A 20,686-nucleotide genomic window follows, 5' to 3' on the forward strand; every position below is an offset into this window, starting at 1 on the left:
CCACATGCCAAGATTCAGCCAGACCCCTATATCAAAAACATATTTTTGTGACCAAATAGACAATGAGAGAATAACATGCTACATAAATATGCTGCTAGTGTGACATTAAGATGATATTAAGAGCTTGCTCAATGTAACATGGGTAAGTGTTTCCCATGAAAGACTTGCCCAGCTAAGTACATTTACACATGTTCTTTTGTTTCTCATGTAAATAAGGCAATGACCAATTTAGCCATAAAGGTCTATTATTAAAAGGGACATTTTCGTCCCATTCAAGTGTTGGCAACTTTTCCCCTAAGTTGGAAAGTTATTTATCCACCTGGGAGTAAACTTTCCCGGGTTCCCACATAAATCTGATAAAATAACATGGGTTTCTTGGTTTTATCAATTTTCCCCCATCTCAAAATCTAAAAAAAGAACACCCCCGATAGAATGGGAAAAAATAACAAGGATGCCCTTTTATGGGGTTTTGGACGTTTGAATTTGATACCAAACAAGTTTTCTTTGCATCTCAAAAGAGTTTATGTACAAGATTATGTACGAATCGGCACTCCCATGTGAATTTTGATGAATACAAGAAATCTATAAATGTATTTTTACTTTTATGTTTATTTTATTTAATTAAGCATTTAGTTATTTGGGTTTGGACAACATGATTGTAAAAGGCTTAATTTTCATATATATATATATATATATACATTCATTTATTTTAGATTTTAATATTTCACATATACTATTTTTGTTACTTAATAAAAAATAAAGTTAATGCAGAAAGTTTCTTGCACCATCCTTTGGTTTCATTAGAAGTTAGAATAAAAAAGAAATGTATTTCATTATAAAATTTTAACTTGATTTATATTTTTTATATATTTTTTTGGTATTTGATGATACAAACCACACTAATAACCAACCTCCGATTCGAATCCGCATCTATATTGGAACAAACCAACTAACATATCAATACAAATTTTTTTTTATTGAATCATTGCCTTTGCCTCCATAGGGGCTGTATTTCATTTTCTTTTCTTGGCATTGTACAATACTTTTTTTAGCAATAATCTAACAAATCTTCTCAAAGGTATGGTGGTGGGGCTCGAAACCGCATCACTTTTGGGACTATCCTATGCATCAACTGAGCCACTACTCATTTTTTTTTTTTTTCAAATATCTTTTCTTATACTAGTTCTAGTTCTTTTTTATCCCAACTTTACTAGTTCCAGTTCTAGTTCAAGAATTAAACATACCAAACCAGTGTAGATGGTGCAACATGGACTTATGCATGGCTAAAAACAGATTGTATCAGATTGAATATTGAATATAAGTAGATCCAAATTTGATTAGGATCGGATCTTATCCATTTGATTTGTGTAAGGTTGGAACGAATGCATATTAAAATTGGACATTGAATATTATTAATAAATTAAAATAAAAATCATCAAAGTATATCATTAATAAATAAATAAATTAAAATTGACTTTTATATTGTTTTTTCATCAACAAATGTATTGAAAGAGGACTTCTATGCAACTTGAACATATGACAATTTAGTAAAAACACGATACTAAAACTATCTCGGTACAATATAAATTTTAAATATATGAATATTATATATTTAAATCAAATTGAATTGAATTTTATTGAAAGAGTAGATCTATATTCTATACTTTGATTTAATTATAAATGAATCGAATTTGGATCACAAAAAACATGATACCGGAAAAATTTATAACCAATAAACCCGCATCTTTTAGTGGCAACCAATCACTGGGGATTTTATCAAAATTCCACCAATCAATGGGGTTTTTATCAAAATTCATATGGGGGTTTTGATTGGTCAAAAATCTTTTCCGGTATTAGGTCTTTCGGGCATCATAGAGCTTTCCTTTGAAGCCAGATTTGCAGGAGATAATGTTTTTCCGGTATCATAGCCGGGAGCACTTTCATGGTTTCAACTAATTGGAAAAGTAGACTGGTAGAGTGCCTTTGAGAAATGGCGCGACTCGCCTCCGGCCCTCATCTCCGATAACATGGTTCATATCGGGAGTTTTTGATAAAAACGAAGGATAAATCTGTCTTATTAACTGTTTATTTAATTATTTATTGGACAGAAAATGTTTATTTATTTTTCCCGCTATGAATTGAAAACTTTTGTCCTCACACGTTATTCGTCAGTACAGTTTATTTGGCGAAAATGCCCCTCATGAAGACAATCTGCTGTGTCCTCTTCTCCAGTACTCACCAGTCACAAACTACTGCCACATAGAACTCCAAGCAGAGCTTCATCCACACCAGAAAATTAGGGTTTATTAGAAATTAATTATTTTCTTATTATTTTTCCCGTAAGTTTGCAATGAACTGTCCTGAAAACCGTCAATCATGTCAGAATTTGTGTAAAGTTTCTCTGTCGATCTGTTTGTAATCCGTTTCTGTGGAAATTCTTTAACTTATTCATGGCTTGGGGTTTGGACTTGAGTCCTTTTGTTGGTTTTCGTTCGGGACTTCCATTTCCTCGTTCTTCCTTGTCTTCTTCTACTTCCATTTCTGTATTTCGATGGCCAGACAGTGGCTCCCGTCGTCGGAGCGAGGGCCGGAAGTCTAATTCCGGCAGTTGCAAAGCGATGGTTGAACAGACATTACAGGGAGCTTCTGCCATGTATGCGAAAGAGATGGAAAGGCTCTCTGCTAAGGAATCGCTACTTCTTGCTGTAAGCTCTCTCTCTCTCTCTCTCTCTCTCTTCTCATTTCGGTTTGGGAATTTACGTTGGAGTTTATAAATGCTTATGACGTGTTGTGGATTGCTCTTCTGTGCACGGTGTAATTATTATAAAGAACTGATTGATTTTCTGCTAACGTATTGCTTCAGTAAATAGGATTTTTACCTACCATATTGAAAGAGTTGTAGCAGTAGGACACTTACCAAAAATGAAAGAATTGTAGCAGTAGGACCATGAGAATTGCAGAAAGATCTAGCTTAATCATGTACATTGTTAGCCTTTTAGATGATTTGTGCTAGGTTTGTTTTGGTGTTGGTTTAAATATGCCAATTCTTTTTATTTTACTTATGTAATTAGATATTTATCTTTAGTTAATTAAGCACGTTTGTTAGATTATATGAACATGATTTAGTATAACGCTCACTGATCCCCCAGCTCAAATATCTTCGTTCTTCTTTTAACCTTGTAATTAGTTGTCCTTGAATCACACTTTCAGTTTAAAGACTCTGGGGGCCTTGAATCCCTGGTCTCCGGAAAGGTGACAGATATGCAGCGGATTGATGTGAATGAGAGGATCACTGGTCTTGAGCGTCTTAATCCAACACCCCGACCTACAACGTATGCTTTTTCCACTTGTTAATGAATTATATAGATGTTGATCGTGTCCTCTTTTTATTATTTAGTTTTCCATAAGATGTTGAGTTTCATCTAGGTCCCCCTTTCTGGAAGGAAGATGGAACTTTGAATGGCTTGGGGCTGGTAGCCCAGGAATATTTGCTGCAAAATTTATTTTTGAGTGAGTACTTCTTTGGATGGTCCAATTTGTCAAATATGAAATTATTTAATGCTTTGGATTTAATGATAACTGGTTCAGGATTTCACATGAGTTCTGTTGAGCTAGTGAAACTAACGGTGTCAGTGCAACCTTGGTTTCTTTCAGGAGATTTCCCTCAACTATAGCAGATTTATTAGGTATGGATGTGTTTATCAAAGATGGCTATTCAAAGACTACAGCAAACATGAAGCTCTTGAACTCGGTACTTTGGTCTTAGCATATATTTTTATCTCTTTAAGGCCAATCACTTTGTTGCATGCTTGTATACTTTATTTTTATATTCTAGAGTATCCTGATTATAACCCATTTACACCTCTGATTCTATTGTTGTCATGCAGATAGACAGCAAATTCATTCTGACGACCAAGTTATCTGTAGAAGGACCACTTCGAATGAAAGAAGAATATATTGATGGAGTTCTTGAAACACCCAAGGTTAGTGAAGAGGCGGTGCCAGAACAGCTAAAAGGTGCATTTAGCCAAGTAGTCAGCACAATGCAGCAACTTCCTGTTCCTATAAAGGATTTAGTGGCTAATGGGCTGAAAGTTCCACTGAGTAAGTGTTTCAATGCCTTTTCAACCATTATTTCTTATTATACAGACCAAGCCTCTTGGTGCTCTAAACATGGGCTATCTTTCCAGATATAGGATGCAATATAATTTCTTGTGGTTGGGATGCTGGAAAGAAAAGTGTAAAGTAAAGTAACATGTCTATGTTGTTGTTCTCTTTGTTTCTGTCTGTATGTGTGTATACTCCTGCTGCGAGAAAATTTTCAAGAATCTTACTATGTTTGAAAATCTGTGGGTTAATCTTGTGAAAACTACTACCCATTTATTTCTGTAGTGCCATTTTCAGAATCTGTGTATGATTTTTTTTGATAAGTAAAAGGAAAATTTCATTGAAAGGAAAGAGAAAATTACAAACTGAGTAGGTGTTAAGGCAATGCCTAGAATCAACTCAAACAAAAACAAAAATAAGAACAAAACTAATCATCACTAATTGTCCAAATTACAATTTTGTAATCCCAACAGCTCCCATAGACTATCCCCAAGGTCTTCTTTCTTGATTTGTGCAAATTCAGGCGCCACCAAAACCTGTTGTTAGGACTGCTGTTAGACTGTTATTAGAGTGTTATTATTATTATTATTATTATTATTATTATTATTATTATTATCTTTCCTTTGTTAATTTGTAATCAGGGGTACTATTTTAATTTTCTCTATTCTTAAACACCCTAAAAGTCAGTGAGTGTGCCGCCACTGACACTTTTTGGAAAATACTCTCTCTTTTCTCTGCTATTTCATCTTCTCTCTTCTCTTTACATCTAGATGGTATCAGAGCAGGATTGATAGAAGTTGAAGCTCGGATCTACCTTTCTTCCTTTTCTCTCACTCGGATTCTCTCTAGAATCAACTGGAGATTTCCTAATATGAAAGAGATGTGATTGAGTAAGTGTTTTCTGCTATTTTTTCCCTTTTGGTCATAGAACCAAAAGGGTTATTGTTTTGGGTCGTTATTCTCTTTGTATGATGAGCTTTTAAGTTCGTGGAGGAGTTTCCTCAGTGTTTTACTGGAGATCTGTGTTGTGGTGTGTTTGGTGCTTGAGAAGTGTTCTTTCCCTTTGAACACCAGTTGTTTGGCAGTATACAAACTGTGAGGGTTGGCTGGAGGTGTTATCTCTTTCCTTTTTTGGACTGGTGGTGATTGAAGGTGTTTCTACTGCTGCTTCTGTGTCTTCCATCCAGTAATAGGTGCTGTTATCAGATAGAACCGGTCTGGGCTTGTTATTGCTTGTGCTGTTTACTCTTTCTGGTGCAAGTTACAAGTGCAATCACTAATTATTTTGTGTAAGTGTCTAAGGGACAATGTCTATTGAAGATTCAGCCATTTCAGAAGTTACCGGAAGGCAAAATATGGCCAGTTCAGGTGCTGAAAGTTGGGGTTTCCCTGTTGCTATCATTGTTCTTGATGGATTGAATTATTAGGAGTGGTCAAAAAGTGTAAAATTATATGTGGGCTCAAGAGGTAAGCTTGGGTATTTGTTTGGTGATGTTCTTCAACCTAAGGGAGCTGGTACAACTCGTTATAAGTGGGACCAGGACAATTACATGATTATGTCTTGGGTAGTGACCTCTATTCACCCTAGTATGAGGAAGAACTTCATGTGGGCTGATACAGCAAAGGAGATTTGGGATCAAGCCAAGGCTACTTTTTCCAAGCAAAGGAACTTTGTTTGTATTTATTAACTTCAAGTAGAGTCATCCACTTATAAATTGGGGGAGAAAAATCTGTCATCATATTATTCTTCCCTCACCTCGACGTGGAAGGAGCTTGATTATTATCAAACTGTTGACTGGAAAAATGAATCAGATGCAAAGGAGTATAGAAAACTTGTAAATCAGCAACAGCTGTTTGCTTTCTTGGCTCATCTTAATCCTAGCTATGAGCCCATTTGTGCTCAGATATTAGGTAATAAGGAGCCCCCATCAATTCAGGAAGTATACTCTCTGGTTCAGTCTGAAGAGGGTAGGAGGGTAGCCATGAATCCTCCAGAGGGAGAGCAGCAGGTTGCTCTCTTGGCCAAAGGGAATGGTGGAAATAAGAAGGATAGTGATGTTATGAAGAAGACTGAGGCTGTTGATAAAGATAGCTTGAGATGTTCTCATTGTGGTAGATCCCAACATACCAAAGAAACATGTTGGGATCTTGTGGGCAAGCCGAAGAACTTCCAGTCCTTCCAGAAGATGTAACCACAACAGTATAGGAAGAAATTTAGTTCAGCCAATGTAATTTCTGGTGGCTCATCTCAGGAGAGTATCTCCACAGGTTCTAACTCTAAGGAGTGAATGCTACATACCTTACGTGGTTAGTTAGAAGAGTATGGTAGAACTCTCTGGGAACTTGAAGAGTCCTTTGTCGCTCCTTCTACCTCACATGTGTCCATTTTAGGTAACCAGGTCTTTGCATCCCATGTGTCTACTTCATCTTCCAACCCTTGGATCATTGATTATAGGGTAACCAACCACATGACTGGTAAGCCAAGTTTATTTTCAGCATATCGTTTACTTTCTGGTAAGGTAAACACCTTCAAACAAAAAACATACAAGAAATAACATCAAAAGAAACTATCAATATTACAATATTGAAACTCTGGCACTTCCTAAAGCCTCTCCCCTAAATCTTCTTTCTTGTGCAAATTCTAGAATCACCAACACCCACTTTGGGGCAGATTTGCCAATGTCTGCCACCAATTTCCAAAGTCCAAGTCTTATCTTTGAATAATCTTCTATTCCTTTCCTTCCAGATGCACCAATATAGAACAAAACGGGATGCAGCTCCAAAGCAACCTTGCCTTCTTACTGTTTTTTATTTTTGGCCAAGAAAAATATCTGAAGGAGAACTTGGGTGAAAAATTCCCACACTGAATAAAACTGAAAACAATTTCCAAATGAAACAAGTCACCTTGCAGAAAATAAACAAATGGCTAATATATTCCTCTTGTTCTTTGCATAAGTAATAAATACTAGCCAAAAATAAAAAAAAAGTAATAAATACTAGCCATGAAAAAACCTCTGATCTTCAGGGTGATAATTATTATTGGTAAGATAAGGAACTATTCACATCAATGAGCAATAAATTATATTTTTGACTAAAAGAGGATAATACTCATAGTGGTCATGTGAACTAGGGATGATCATTTTTAGTCTGGCCTGGAAATTCCTGACTCGGGCCTAGGTTTTATGTTTAGGCCTGGCCTGAGCCCAGCCTATATCAGGCTGGAAACTTTCTAGGTTGGGCTTGGGCCTAATACTCCAAACCTGCTATAGAGTCAAGGACTTTAGACTAATCAGCTTGATCTCAAGTCCCTACAAAATCATTGCTAAAGTGCTCTCTAGAAGATTAAGGTCGATCTTGCATGATGTTGTGGGCCCACCCCATGGTTTTTGTCAAAGGCAGGCAAAAATTCTTGATGGGGTGATGATTGCAAGTGAATGTGTTGAGTCTGTTGACTCAAGGGTGAAAAGTGGACAACAAGATTTAGTTTGCAAGCTTGATATTGAGAAAGCTTATGATCATGTGGATTGGAGTTTTCTGGAGGATATCTTGGCAAATATGGGATTTGGGGAAAGGTGGAGACCTGTAGCCACCTTTGTTGTTTGTCTTGATGGCAGAAGTCCTAAGCCATTTACTATGTAAAGGAGCAGAAGCTTGGATGTTTGAAGGGTTTAAAGCAAGAGGAAATGGAATTTCCATTACTCATCTTCAGTTTGCAGATGATACATTGATATTCCTGCATGCATCAATTGTGCTAGTGCTGAATTTAAGAGTGATCCTTAGATTTTATGAGATGTTGGCATGACAAAAGGTCAATCTGATGAAGAGTGTGATGATTGCGGTGGGTGATATACCGGATTCTCTTTTGTAGGATTGTGCAACAACTTGGGTTGCTTGGTGGGGGATTTCTCTTTTACGTATTTGGGCCTCCCTATTGGGGCAAAAGCTTCTGTCTCCTCAACTTGGCAACTGGTTCTTGACAGGATTGATAAAAAACTAGCAAGTTGGAAGGGAAGGTATTATCTCTTGGTGGAAGGATTACTCTTATTAAGAGTGTGCTGTTCAATCTCTCAGTTTATTACCTTTCACTTTTAAAGGCTCCTGCTACTGTGATAAATTCAATTGAAAAATTGCAAAAGGAGTTCTTATGGGGAGTTAAAGGGATTGAGAAGAAATTCCACTTAGTTAAGTGGGATAAGGTCTGCAAGGAAAAGAAAGATGGGGGATTAGGGATAAGAAGATTGAAGATCTTCAATAAAACTCTTTTAGGAAAATGGTTGTGGAGATTTGGGTTGGAGAGGGAGGTGCTTTAGAGAAGGGTGGTGGCTTGCAAATATGGGGTTATTGGATTTAGGTGAGATTCCAGAGAAGTGAAGACATCCTATGAAGTGTGTGGAAAGGGATTATGTGTTTCCAGTCAGCTTCAGGAGATCAATCAAGGTAGAGTAGTATGGTGTCCAAAATTTAGGAGATCTCTCTTTGATTGGGAAATTGAAGAGTGTGTGGATCTTCTGGCAAAACTATAGTCAACTGAACATCAGGTGGAAAGGAAAGATTCAAGATGGTAGAAAGAATCTAGAAATGGCCTATTCTCAGTCAAATCCTCCCACAAGTCTTGGTCAAGGTCAAATGGAGAAAATTCAGAATTGAAAGGCATCTGGGGAAACCTTTCCCCCCAAGGGTGGAAGCTTTTGCTTGACTAGTGGTGTTGGATAGCATTTTGACCCTAAACCATCTTCGAAATAGAGGTTTTCACTTAGCAAGCAGATGCTATCTTTGTGAGAATGCAGAGGAGAATGTCTTTCATTTGCTTGTTGAGTGCCTTTTCTCCAAGTTCATTTGGAGTTTCTTCTTTAGGCAGGTGGTCTCCTAATTCTGTGGAGAAGATTTCTCCAAATGACCAAAGATAAAAGGAAATTTCAAGGCAAAGATCGCCTGGAACTGCATTCCTTTTGCAGTTTGCTGGAAACTATGGAAAGAAAGAAATAGAAGAATATTTGAAGAGAAGGCTCAAACAAGGGAGCATATCACACTTCTATAAAAGAATTATGGACTGGGTTCCCATTCTCCTAGAGTTTGAAGGAATCACAGAGGAAGACCTTGGTTCTGGTTTTTGGAACATTCTGGAGTTGGATTAGTAGTTTCCCTTTTGTTTGATTTATGTTTTTTCTCCTTTTTTTCCTTAGTGTATCCTTTTTGTTTGCTCTGCTCTCCTTTGTAGCTTTGCTTTCTAGTGATATCTCATCACTATCAGATGTACTTCTTTCTTCTATTAATAAATATTCTTTTTTATTTACAACCAAAAACATAATATTTTATATTATATAGTGTATAAAATAAATTTATATATATTATATGAGATATAATATAAAATATTATATATTTATTATTTATGCACAAAAGTCAGGCCAGGAATCAGGTCCAGCTTGACACATTTCACCCCTACTATGGACCATCAGATTGAGAGACATGAATCTATCAAGCTTAGAGGTAGTTGATGTGGATTCTGCTAAGAGGTCTGGAAAAAAGTATAAGGCAGAATTGGAAGAAGAAGATGCTGAAGAGACTGAGCCCTCATATAGGAGGGTTTCACAGACACATGGCTAGCCTCCCACTCAGAAAAAAAGTATATAGGAGGGTTTCACCGACTGAGCCCTCATATAAGAGTGGGGTGGGACCTCATACTATTTCTCAAATTGTATTATTTCCTAATTCAAGTTATAAAGCTACTTCATATCCTTTAATAACAAATTAAATCTAATAGGTAAAATAAAAACCAGCATAAAGGCTTCCGAAATGTTACATTGCTGTGGGTCCCCTTCTTTTAGATAAGTGGATTATTTAATTTTAAATCAAACCTAATTTAATGTACTAAATCAAATAAAAAAAAACTTAGTCTAAATGCTTTGAGATTTGCCACTTGGATGGTGGGTCTCAAATGAAACATATTCCTATAGGTTTTCCTGTACTGAGTACAGGGTCATTCACTAGTATTTGAGTAAATGAAGCAGCTTAGTGTAAGGGAGCTACTTGGATTTCTAAGTAGGTATGGCAAGCATGAAACTTTAGAAGGTGGTGTGGTTATTGGAAGGGCTGAAGAAACTTTGGCTGTTTACATGAGAAGTTTTTTGGACATTCTCCTGTAGGAATAAAGCAGGTTTTTATTTTTTTATTTTTTTTGATGAGCAACAAAAATGTTATTAATTACAAACAGGATGTACAAAGGACAGGTATCCCCTGAGATTGAGATAGCCTTGTCATAATATATTACATCAGAGGGGACTCCCCTCTCCCCAAAACAGGTTCCCTCTATCTGCCAACCCATTTGCTGATCAATAGACCCAGTTCACACCAACTACTCTGTTTTTTTAGGTTCTTTTATCTCCTTCATAATGATCCTATACTGCCATGGGCTCCTTTCTTCATTCTGAATCCAACCTGCTGTCACTTTGGAATCTTCCTCAATTTGGATATTTGTATAATTAATTCTTTTTGCCAACCTTAGCCCCTGCGATGCTACTAATACTCTGATTCTGTTGAATTTCCATGTCCTATTGGTCCAGAGTAAATCATTAATATATTGTAGAGGGGTTTGTTGTTTGTTAGCTTGGGTTGTGGTCTGGGGTGATACTTGTGGTAAGTAGTGTTATTGATCCTTTTCAATGGGATTGGATGTCTCAGAGAGTGCTGGTTTGTGTGTCTATGTGTTATTTTTCTCATGCACTCATGTTTCTTTTGAATAAAGCTACCTTTTTCTAAAAAAAGAGAGTATTTTTTCTATCAGCAAGGAAATTTAAAATTGAATTAATATGTGAAACAAAAATTACAGCCGAGTGGTTATCCAACTACCCATAGACACAGTGGACAATAATTCAAAGCCCTGGATGGAGAGAACTACAATAATGCCCAAAACACCTGCTGCCTAAAGAACCATTGTTCTGCTAATGTGTCAGTATGTATGTATCCTTGGAACAATATGGAGAGGCATCAGAGTTTCCCACTGCTTTGTGGGTCGGAGGATGGTCATATTGTTGTTGAGGTTGTAGTGTTCATATACTACTTGTATACTTCTTTTTTTTTTCATTTTTAATAATTTTTATTATAAAAAATGCACCAGAGTTTCTACTTACAATGGGACCTTTCAAGGCTCAGCATTTGACCCTTGTTTGTTTGTGCTAGTCATGGATGAATTGACTTAACATATTTAGGATGAGGTCCCATGTTGTATGTTGTTTGCTGATGACATAATATTAGTTAATGAAATTAGATAGGGATTAGATGAAAAATTAGATTTATGGACAAATGTTCTAGAAATTCGTCCATGACTAAACATAAAATATCATCATCTAAGCCTTGTCCCAACTACATGGGGTTGGTTGCATGAATCATCTTTTGTCATTCCATTGGGTTAGTCAGGAAATGTAAGGGAGAGATTGAGGATGCCACCCATAGAATTATATCAGGATGGGCAAATGGAGAGATGCATCCGAAGTCCTATGTGATAGGAGAATACCACTTAAGCTAAAAGGAAAGTTTTATAAAACGGTTACAAGGCCAGCAATGTTGTATAGAGAAAAAATGTGAATGCTGAGATGAATGAGTGAGAAAACTGCAAAGGATAGGATCAGATATGAACGAACTTGATGTGATTTATCATTTATTACTAGTGAAGGGTCTTGAAAAGATAGGGGCAAACCAAAAAGGACACGGGTTGAAGTAGTGAGACATGATTTGAAGCCCCATGATTTAACAATGGATATGGTACTGAATAGAGTTTTTTTTTTTTTAAATTTTATTTTATCAGTACTGAATAGAGTGGTTGGCAGAACAGAATTCATGAAGCTAACCCCATATAGTTGGGTTAAGGCTTAGTTGTGTTGCATTCACAATTTTTTATTAGTACCTATGAGCCAATAATCAGTGAATTAAGAAAGTAAATATATTGGTTGGGTGTGGGTTTACTAGATTTTTTTGCAGACACCTGTCTCTAGTATATATCCTTATTTGAAATTGCCCTTCTAGTCAGTTAATTACCATGATAAAGCTTTGCTAAGAGGTAAGGTACAATGTGAATAGAGAAAAAGAAAGAGAAATTTGTTCTCTAGGCTCTTCAAACTTTCTGCAGAAGAACAGAATTACAAAGAATATCTCAAATCTATATTTTTGCTAACAATGTCTACCTGATTATTAGACATAGAGGGGGACTTAAGAGTTTAGTGGAAGAGGGGAGAGGAGGAAGGCTCCAAAGTGAAGGAAAGAGGGTGGTGTGAAGGGTCTCATTCTACAACCGAGTTGATGAAGATCATTAGCTGGAATGTGAGGGGTCTAGGAAGTTTGAGGAAAAGGAGGGTGATAAAGGATCTGTTAAAAAAGGAAAAGCTTGACATTGTATTGATATAGGAAACCAAACTAGCAGTTCTAGATAGAAGATGGGTTAGAAGTGTGTGGAAAGCAAGAGGAGTGAATTGGTGCTCAACTCCCTCTTGGGGAGCTTCTGGGATAATTACTCTCTGGAGGGAGGATGTGGTAGAACCTTTAGAGGAGCTGATAGGTAACTTTTCTGTATCCTTAAAGTTCAGGATGGTGGGGGATGGTTTCACGTGGGTGTCAACCAATGTGTATGGGCCGAATAATTACAGAGAACAAAATGAACTATGGGAAGAGTTCTATGGAATTCAAGGATTATGGGAAGGCCATTGGTGCTTGGGTGGAGACTTCAATGTAATAAGGTTTCTAAATGAGTCAAGCAATCCCCAACAATCTATTTTAACTAGCATGAGGAAGTTCAATGAATTTATCAATAGTTGTAATCTGAAGGAGATTCCTATTCTACAGACCAACTTCACTTGGTCCAATTTTCAGGTGAATCCATCTTGTTCAAAACTAGATAGATTCCTTTTCAATGAAAGCTGGGAAGCACACTGGAGGGGTTTGGTGGCTAAAGCTTTGACTAGAGTTACCTTAGATCACTGTCCTATAGAGCTAGGCCAAGAGACTTTTGGGCTTGGACCTAAACCCTTTAGGTTTGAGAACATGTGGTTGACACACCTAAACTTTGTGCAAAAAGTTGAGGAGTGGTGGAGAGAAGAGATTAGGGGAGTGAGCACTCATCAAAAAAAAAAAAAGAGATTAGGGGAGTGAGGTGGAAAGGGGCTAGATTCCATAAGAAATTGAAAAGTTTGAGATCCAAAATAAAAGATTGGAATAAGGAGGAATTTGGTAGATAGGAAGAGCTAAAAGCTAGATTGTCAGCCCAAATTGAGGATTTAGATTCAAAGGAGCATCAAAGGACCATGAGTGCACAAGAAAGAGAATTGAGATGGAAGCTGAAGAAAGATTTGGAAGAGGTCCTGTTGAGGGAGGAGATATCTTGGAGGCAAAAATCTAGGCATAAATGGATCAAGGAAGGTGATGGGAATACCAAGTTCTTTTATGCTATGGCTAATGGGAGAAGGAGAAAAAAATTTGTGGCCATGCTTGAGGTCAAAGGAGTGGAAATCGAGTCCCAAGAGGATATAGCCAACTGCTTTGCAACTCACTTCAAATCCATTTTGAGTAGGCCCTTGGAGAGACGGGTGAGAGTGGAAGATCTGGATTGGCCAAGTCTATCAGTTGTTGAGGTGGGTTGGCTAGAAAGGAACTTTGAAGAGGAGGAGATAAGATAAGCTGTTTTCTCTATGGACAGGTTAAAGGCTCCTGGACCAGATGGTTTTACTCTGGCTTTCTATCAAGAGTGTTGGGACACTATCAAAGAAGATTTGCTTGAGGTTTTTAAGGAGTTTGAAAACAACCATGTGATTAGTCGTGGAGTTAATGTTCTTAGCTCTCATCCTGAAGAGATTAGATGCCAAACACCTTAAAGATTTCAGGCTGATTAGCTTGGTGACTAGCATCTATAAGATTGTGGCAAAAGTGCTTTCTTTAAGGATTAAAAAGGTCCTTCCCTCTCTCACTACTCAAGCCCAAGGAGCCTTTGTTTAAGATGGGTAGATTATAGACCAGATCCTTACAGCAAATGAATGTGTGGAGGAAATGAGGAGATCAGGCAATCAAGGCTTCATCTGTAAGTTGGACATTGAGAAGGTCAATGACTCGGTGGATTGGAATTTTCTATTAGAAGTGTTAAGAAAATGTGGGTTTGGGAATAGATGGTGCAAGTGGGTGAGTGGATGCATAACCTCTTGTCATTTTTCAGTTCTAGTTAATGGAGGGGTCAAGGATTTTTTCCCAGCATGTAGAGGGCTCAGGCAAGGAGACCCCCTTTCACCTTTATTGTTCACACTTGTGGTAGATGTGTTTAGTAGCATGATTTCTAAAGCAGGCAAGGAAGGGTTGGTAAGTGGATGGAGAATAGGCAGGAATAATGTCCCAGTGACTCATCTTCAGTTCGCTGACGATATTATCATTTTTTGCGAAGGGGGAGACTTAGGGAGAGTGAGAAACCTAACAAATCTTATTAAATCATTTGAGTCTGCTTTAAACCTGACAATTAACTTTGACAAAAGTTGTGTGGTTGGAATCAATTTGGAAGCTTGGGAGATAGAGGTTGTAGCAGGTTGTCTAGAGTGTTCTATGTTTGATTGGCCTTTAACCTACTTGGGTCTTCTGTTAGGAGCTAACCCAAAAGAAAGTTGGTTTTGGTATCCAATTGTGGAAAAGTTCGAAAAGAGGTTGCTTCTTGGAAGAAAAGTTACATTTCCTTAGGGGGTAGAGTGACCTTGATTAGGGCGACTCTTGCTAGTCTTCCAGTTTATTTTCTCTTGGTGTTTAGGGTACCTTCAAGGGAAGCTAAGAAACTAGAAAAGGTGATGAGGGACTTCTTGTGGGAAGCAGGGGAAGAGAAGAAGGATCATCTGATTAGGTGGGAGATAGTCAGCAGGAGTAAGGAAGAAGGGGGATTAGGATTAGGTAACCTAGTTCTTAAGAATGAAGCTCTTCTAGGGAAGTGGCTTTGGAGATGGTCGTTGGAGAGAGAGGTTGTGGCACAAGGTGGTGAAGAGTATTTGTGGCTGTTCACAAAACGATTGGGATCCTGGGGTATCTCAACAGGCGACTCTTGCAACACCTTGGAAGGCTATACACGGAATCCTTCCCCATTTTCTCAATCTGGTAAAGTATGATGTTAATTCTGGAAACAATGTTCTTTTTTGGGAAGACATTTTGGTAGGCAACCAACCTCTTAAAGACCATTTTCCCTCTATTTACTCTCTTTCCCTTTATAAGAAAGAGCCGGTTTCTAGTTTTATTTCCTCCCCAACTTCTTCTTCTTTGGCCTTAAACTGGGATTTTGGTTTCCGAAGAGGGTTACGTGATGATGAAAGTGCTTGTGTTTCAGAACTGTTGTCTTCACTTGAGTCTATTTGCTTAGATCCCCTCAAACCTGACACAAGAATTTGGACCCCCTAACCCGAAAGGCTTTTTCACTTCTTTTTTCAAGCCCCCTTGCTCCACTTCTGCACCCCAGAACTTCCCAGTTAAAGAATTCTGGATTAGACCCATCCCCCCAAAGATTGCTGTTTTCTGTTGGGAAGTTTTTTATGGTAAGATTAGTACCTTGGAAAACCTGCAAAAGAGGAGACCAAAATGGTGCTTATCCCCTAGTCGGTGTGTTTTATGTAAAACTCAGAATGAGGACTGTCACCACTTACTGATCTCTTGCTCCTTTACTGCAGCTTTATGTAATTGGATTTTTGTGTTGTTTGAGTGTAGGTGGAACCTTCCATCTGATACTAGCTTGCTGTTTAGTCCATCTACCTTTGTATGGCATACAAAGAGAGGGAGAATTATGTGGAAGTGCATAAGAGCAGCTTTGTTGTGGACTGTTTGGGAAGAAAGGAACACCAGTGTGCTCTTAATCAAGAAGCTTCTGTGGCTGAGTACTGTTGTGTGACAGGTGGGTCTTCAACTTGGACTTCCATTTCTAGGAGGGATTTATTTGACTGGGAATTAGAAGAGATTGGGGGCCTGATGGCTCTTCTTCAAAATCAGAGGATTAATCAGCAGTTGGAAGATAGCTGGAGATGGAAATGGAATTCGAATGGTGAATTCTCTGTTAAGTTCCTTGCCTCGAAATTGGGTAGTGTGGATGCTACTGATTTTCCTGCTTCTCAGATCTGGAATACAAGTCCTTCAAAAGTCAACTTTTTGGTTTGGATGATGGCCCTGGATAAATGTCTTTCCAGAGTTAATTTGGTGAGAAGGGGCATTCAGGTTATGGATCCTTTATGTAGTCTGTGTGGGCAACATGCTGAATCTACAGATCATCTATGCATTCATTGCCCTTTTTCTTCTCAGATCTGGGTACATTTTCTCAGAGCCTTGGTATTTAGTTGGGTAATGCCTAGATCGGTTAAGGATCTCCTCGATTGTTGGAAGGTGGGAGGCCTTAGTAAGAAAGGGAACCTGGTGTGGAGGACTATTCCAGTCGCTGTTTTATGGTCCATTTGGGCTGAGAGGAACAAAAGAATCTTCAATAAGAGAGGCAAAAGTCCTGAAGACACCATTCAAAGAGCTGTGGGCAAACTGATTTCTTGGATATCTGTATCTGAAGAATTTAAAAGTATGAACTTGTCTTCTTTTTATTGTTCTGAATTCTGGAGGAAAGTGTAACTGCTGTGGTTTTCAGACTGCCCTTCTGGGTCTGATCCCAGCTTATATGTTTTTGAGTTGAATAAAATTACTTTACCTTTTCCAGAAAAAGAATTTTTTGTGAGAAGGAAAGGAGATTTGCAGAAGTTAAAGAATGTATTTTGACAAGGACAATTCAGTGGCTAAAAACTCTAAATCTCTTTGATGCATACTCTTTCGATGACCTATGAGAAACCTGTGATTTAAAAGGCATGCCTCAGGCGTGCCTAGGCACACAGGCGAGGCACATTTCAGGGTATGCGCCTCGCCTAGGTCCTAGGCACAGCCCTTTCAAAAGGCGCACGCCTGGTGTGCCTAGGCGTATGCCTTTTGAAAATTTGGCGTTTTTTTTTTGCTTTTTTTTAACATAACGGCTGACCTCGAGGGGCGTGGCACAAAGGCGGCTCGTAGAATCCGGAATGTAATATTTTTTACATTACATTAGCTATGTGAAGTACTGCAATTGAGTGAAAAAAGAGATTAGAGGTTTTACATGCTTGAAAATGTTTTATATGTTTGATTTTATTTTTAAATTCTCATTTGAATATGCTTTACATCTTATGTTTATGTATTTTAATTTTAGGTAATAGGTTTTTTAAAATATTACTTTAAAATTTAACTTTATATTTTTTAGTAATATTATGTTTAATATTTTTTGAATTTTCGGACATTTTTTTAAATTTTTTAGCATTTTTTTTTGTATTTTTGCGCCTCGCACCTTGCGCCTCAGGCACAAATTGACCCCTGCGCCTTTTTTGCGCCTTGCACTTTTAAAACACTGTGAGAAACTGGTTAGCAGTGGCTAATATTTCTACCAGGAAGGACAGATATGTAGTTGAATGGATGCCACCTGGGGAAGAGTTTATTAAGCTGATCTTTGATGGGAGTAGCCGAGGTAACCCTGGACCTTCAGGTATAGGAGGAGTGCTGAGAAATAAAGACAGTAACATTATATCTTTGTATTCAGGTCCTGTGGGTGTGGGAGACTCTATAAGGGCCGAATCACTTGCTGCTGTGCAAGGAATCCAGATTGCAAACCAGATAGGAATAGAGCATCTGATTATTGAAGGGGACTCCCAAGTGATAGTGGGTTGGTTAGAGGATCTGAACTCTGTGATCTGGGGATTTAGAGATGTTCTCAAGAAGGTTAAATGGCTAACAAGGAATATGACAATCAGAGTTCAGTGGGTAGGCAGATAGAAAACTCAATGGCTGATTCACTTGCAAAACAGGGGGTTTCTCAGGCTACTTATTTTGGGCTTCTGTGTAATTTCTTTTAAACTTATAATTCTGTAACTAGTTTTAAAGGAAAGGTTGCACCTCGTGCCTTTCCTTGGGTGCCTTAACTCTTTTTTGCTGGTTTAATAAAATCTTACTCATTTATCAAAAAAAAAAAAAATCTCATGGATAGGAGAAAATGGGGATCCTTTCTTGATGATAGTCTCTCTCTCTCTCATGGATATGTATGTAAGTATGGGTGCTTCTAGAAAATTGCCCTATGTAATTTCAAGCTTCATGCAGGGCAAATTTACCAATACTGCCTCTTCTGGAGTTTCACATTGCCTGGTGGTGGTTGGGTGGCTGAACAAAGAAGATAGTGGTTTATGGAGTTATAGTAATTTGAATAGGAAATTCAGATAGCTGGTTCGGGAAATGGAAGTTAAAATCAGTTGGGTAAAAAGATCAGCTAATTCTTTTGCTGATGGGTTAGCTAAACAAGGGGTGGGCAGGGATGTCATGTTCTGGGCACAGATGTAATTTAATTTTCTTCTTTTTCTGTTTTCTCTTTCTCTCTTGTTTCCTCTCTTGGGGCTCATGATGTAGTTGGAAGATAAGAAAGTTTGTCTTCCTCTCTGTAATTTATTGTGATAATTAATGAATTATGTTATTGATAAAAAAAAACAGCCTCAGGAATACTTATACAGTTCTCAGAAATCATTAGCCCCTTTTGACCCAGGCCATCAAAGTTTAGTTTGATAAATTCTCAAATAACCTTTTCTGAGTCCCTTTAACTTCGATAGCAACTTATCTGTTGATTCAGTTGAGGTGATTTTCCAAGATTAGAAAATATCCATATGGATAATGAAGCTACTGGTCAGGTTTAAAGGACTTGGCTTTTGTTCTTCAGAATTTTTTTCATGTATGGCTCTAAAATGTACTCTTTTATGCCTTCCAGGTGGGACTTTCCAGAGACTCTTTATGATTTCTTATCTTGATGAGGAAATACTTGTAAGTTCTCTCTGAGCACAACTCCATGGATATCAATTTGCTACAATCTTTTATAAGTTTTTACTTTGTGCTAGGGTTGGGATGGGCTAATGACCTAATGTTCTGCTGCCATGGCTTGTCTAGTCTCAGCAAGTATGTAAGCACAGATAGAATGGGTAGAATGGGCTGGGCAACATCTCAAGGCCCTTTTGGACATCCCTGGCTGTATCTATATGTTATGTAATTATATTATTTTGTCTTTTAAGTATTTATTTTATTCATGTCATTCTCTGGTTTTACATTAAGGTCCAAGCTAGCTTAGCTGGAAAAGCCAGCAAGTTAATGTAATTCTAACTGACATGGAAACAAATCCTGCCTTAACCTCCTCCGCAAGTTTGCTTGGCAAAAAAGGAAATAAAAATTCTCTGGTTTTACATCACTTTGGTTCTCTTTTGAGCAAGTATGAGAAAAGATACTATTATACTACAATGGTACAATCATAATTGATAAAAGTTGGTGGCTCATTCCAGAAGGTGTCCAGCCAACCACCCTTTAGGGCCAAGCTAGGCCTAGGTCAGGCAATGTTGGTATACCCCATGTTATGACAATCCTGGCTCAACAAACACTACCTCTAATTGTGTACCTTAACTTGTCATCTGGATGGCATTACCATACTAATATGAAATTCTGTGCTGGGATTTTTTTATTTTTTATTTATTTCTTAAGAAATCCAAAGTTAATATAGTTTGGACCATCTAAAAGGACCTATATGACCTTTGGGATCTGGAAATGACCATTGCTTGCCTTTAACACGAGGAAAATCTACCATAATTTGTGGCTGATCTACATCCTGTACAAATGGCACATCTCATGACTCTTAGGCGGAGGATAACCCTATAAATGCACCCAACTTTATAGTTCTGTTATCAAATAATTTTTTTAAGACTGTTAGCTATTAAAGCATTTTTATCAGGTTTTCGTCATTAAATTATGTTACGTACAGATATGATGCGGCATGATATGGAAGTATGGAGCTTAGTGTAGAATTTAAATGTGTGTGCTCAAGAGATTGTGAACCCATTTTGAAGTACTTGAGTAAAGTAGCCCCAATATTTTATTTTGTTCATTGTGCAAAGTTTAAAATTTTAGATATGGCAAGATAGATGCTTTTGCAATGACCTATCCAGATCGTGACCTGACAATTGAATAAGCATAGTGTTTGAGTTCATGGACAGGATGTCTTACTCATCAGTTAAGAGTCCAGTCTGGTTTTTCTCCCATTATGGATTCCCATTGAAATTATGTGCGATCATCAATCTCTCTCTCTCTCTCAATTAAAGTGTAGTCTGTCTGTAGGAGTAGCAAAAATATTTTTGATGATTCTGCAAGGATATTTAATACTACTGAATGCTATTGTTGTTATTGGTTTATTACTGCTATATTGCAGATGTTCCCTAGTAACATTCTTTTATTGGATTACTACTGCTGTCATTGTTGCAGATAATTAGAGATACAACCGGAGCACCAGATGTTCTAACAAGGTTGGAGGGGCCTCCAGCTCCCATTACAGACTCCATCTCAGAGTACGAGAGCTGATTGCAGTAAATAAAATAATCAAGATTCCTCTTATTTGTATTACAACGGAATCTTCTCTTTACTTGAGTTTCAACTTTCAAGGTGTCCTTGTATCTCTTATCTATAAAATGTCGCTTGAGCCATTAATTCATGAGATGGTTTTGTTTATTGA

At 37.7% G+C, this 20,686-nt stretch overlaps 1 protein-coding gene across 2 annotated transcripts; it reads left to right on the plus strand.

Moving 5' to 3' along the window:
• Positions 1 to 2,250: 2,250 nt before the first annotated feature.
• LOC104603543 (putative plastid-lipid-associated protein 13, chloroplastic) lies at positions 2,251 to 20,686 on the plus strand. Of its 2 annotated transcripts, none has more exons than XM_010267604.3 (7): positions 2,251 to 2,705; positions 3,211 to 3,332; positions 3,427 to 3,510; positions 3,655 to 3,751; positions 3,888 to 4,104; positions 18,908 to 18,960; positions 20,440 to 20,686. In XM_010267604.3, exons 1-7 carry the CDS (start codon positions 2,451 to 2,453, stop codon positions 20,533 to 20,535), a joined length of 924 nt encoding a protein of 307 aa, XP_010265906.1. In that variant the 5' UTR covers positions 2,251 to 2,450; the 3' UTR covers positions 20,536 to 20,686. The 2 variants fall into 2 exon arrangements, with proteins under 2 accessions (XP_010265906.1, XP_088755583.1); XM_088899457.1 differs by lacking the exon at positions 20,440 to 20,686 and adding an exon at positions 19,035 to 19,112.

Source organism: Nelumbo nucifera, chromosome 2, assembly GCF_055504915.1.
Source record: "Nelumbo nucifera cultivar China Antique chromosome 2, China Antique-T2T, whole genome shotgun sequence".
In the NCBI taxonomy this organism is placed as follows: Eukaryota; Viridiplantae; Streptophyta; class Magnoliopsida; order Proteales; family Nelumbonaceae; genus Nelumbo; species Nelumbo nucifera.

Excerpts from the sequence above, each read along its gene's own strand:
- LOC104603543 (XM_010267604.3), top strand. The coding sequence starts at position 2,451 with ATGGCTTGGGGTTTGGACTTGAGTCCTTTTGTTGGTTTTCGTTCGGGA. Across the intron at positions 3,333-3,426 it reads CCAACACCCCGACCTACAAC|GTCCCCCTTTCTGGAAGGAA; the intron begins GTATGCTTTTTC and ends AGTTTCATCTAG. Across the intron at positions 18,961-20,439 it reads ATCTTGATGAGGAAATACTT|ATAATTAGAGATACAACCGG; the intron begins GTAAGTTCTCTC and ends TCATTGTTGCAG.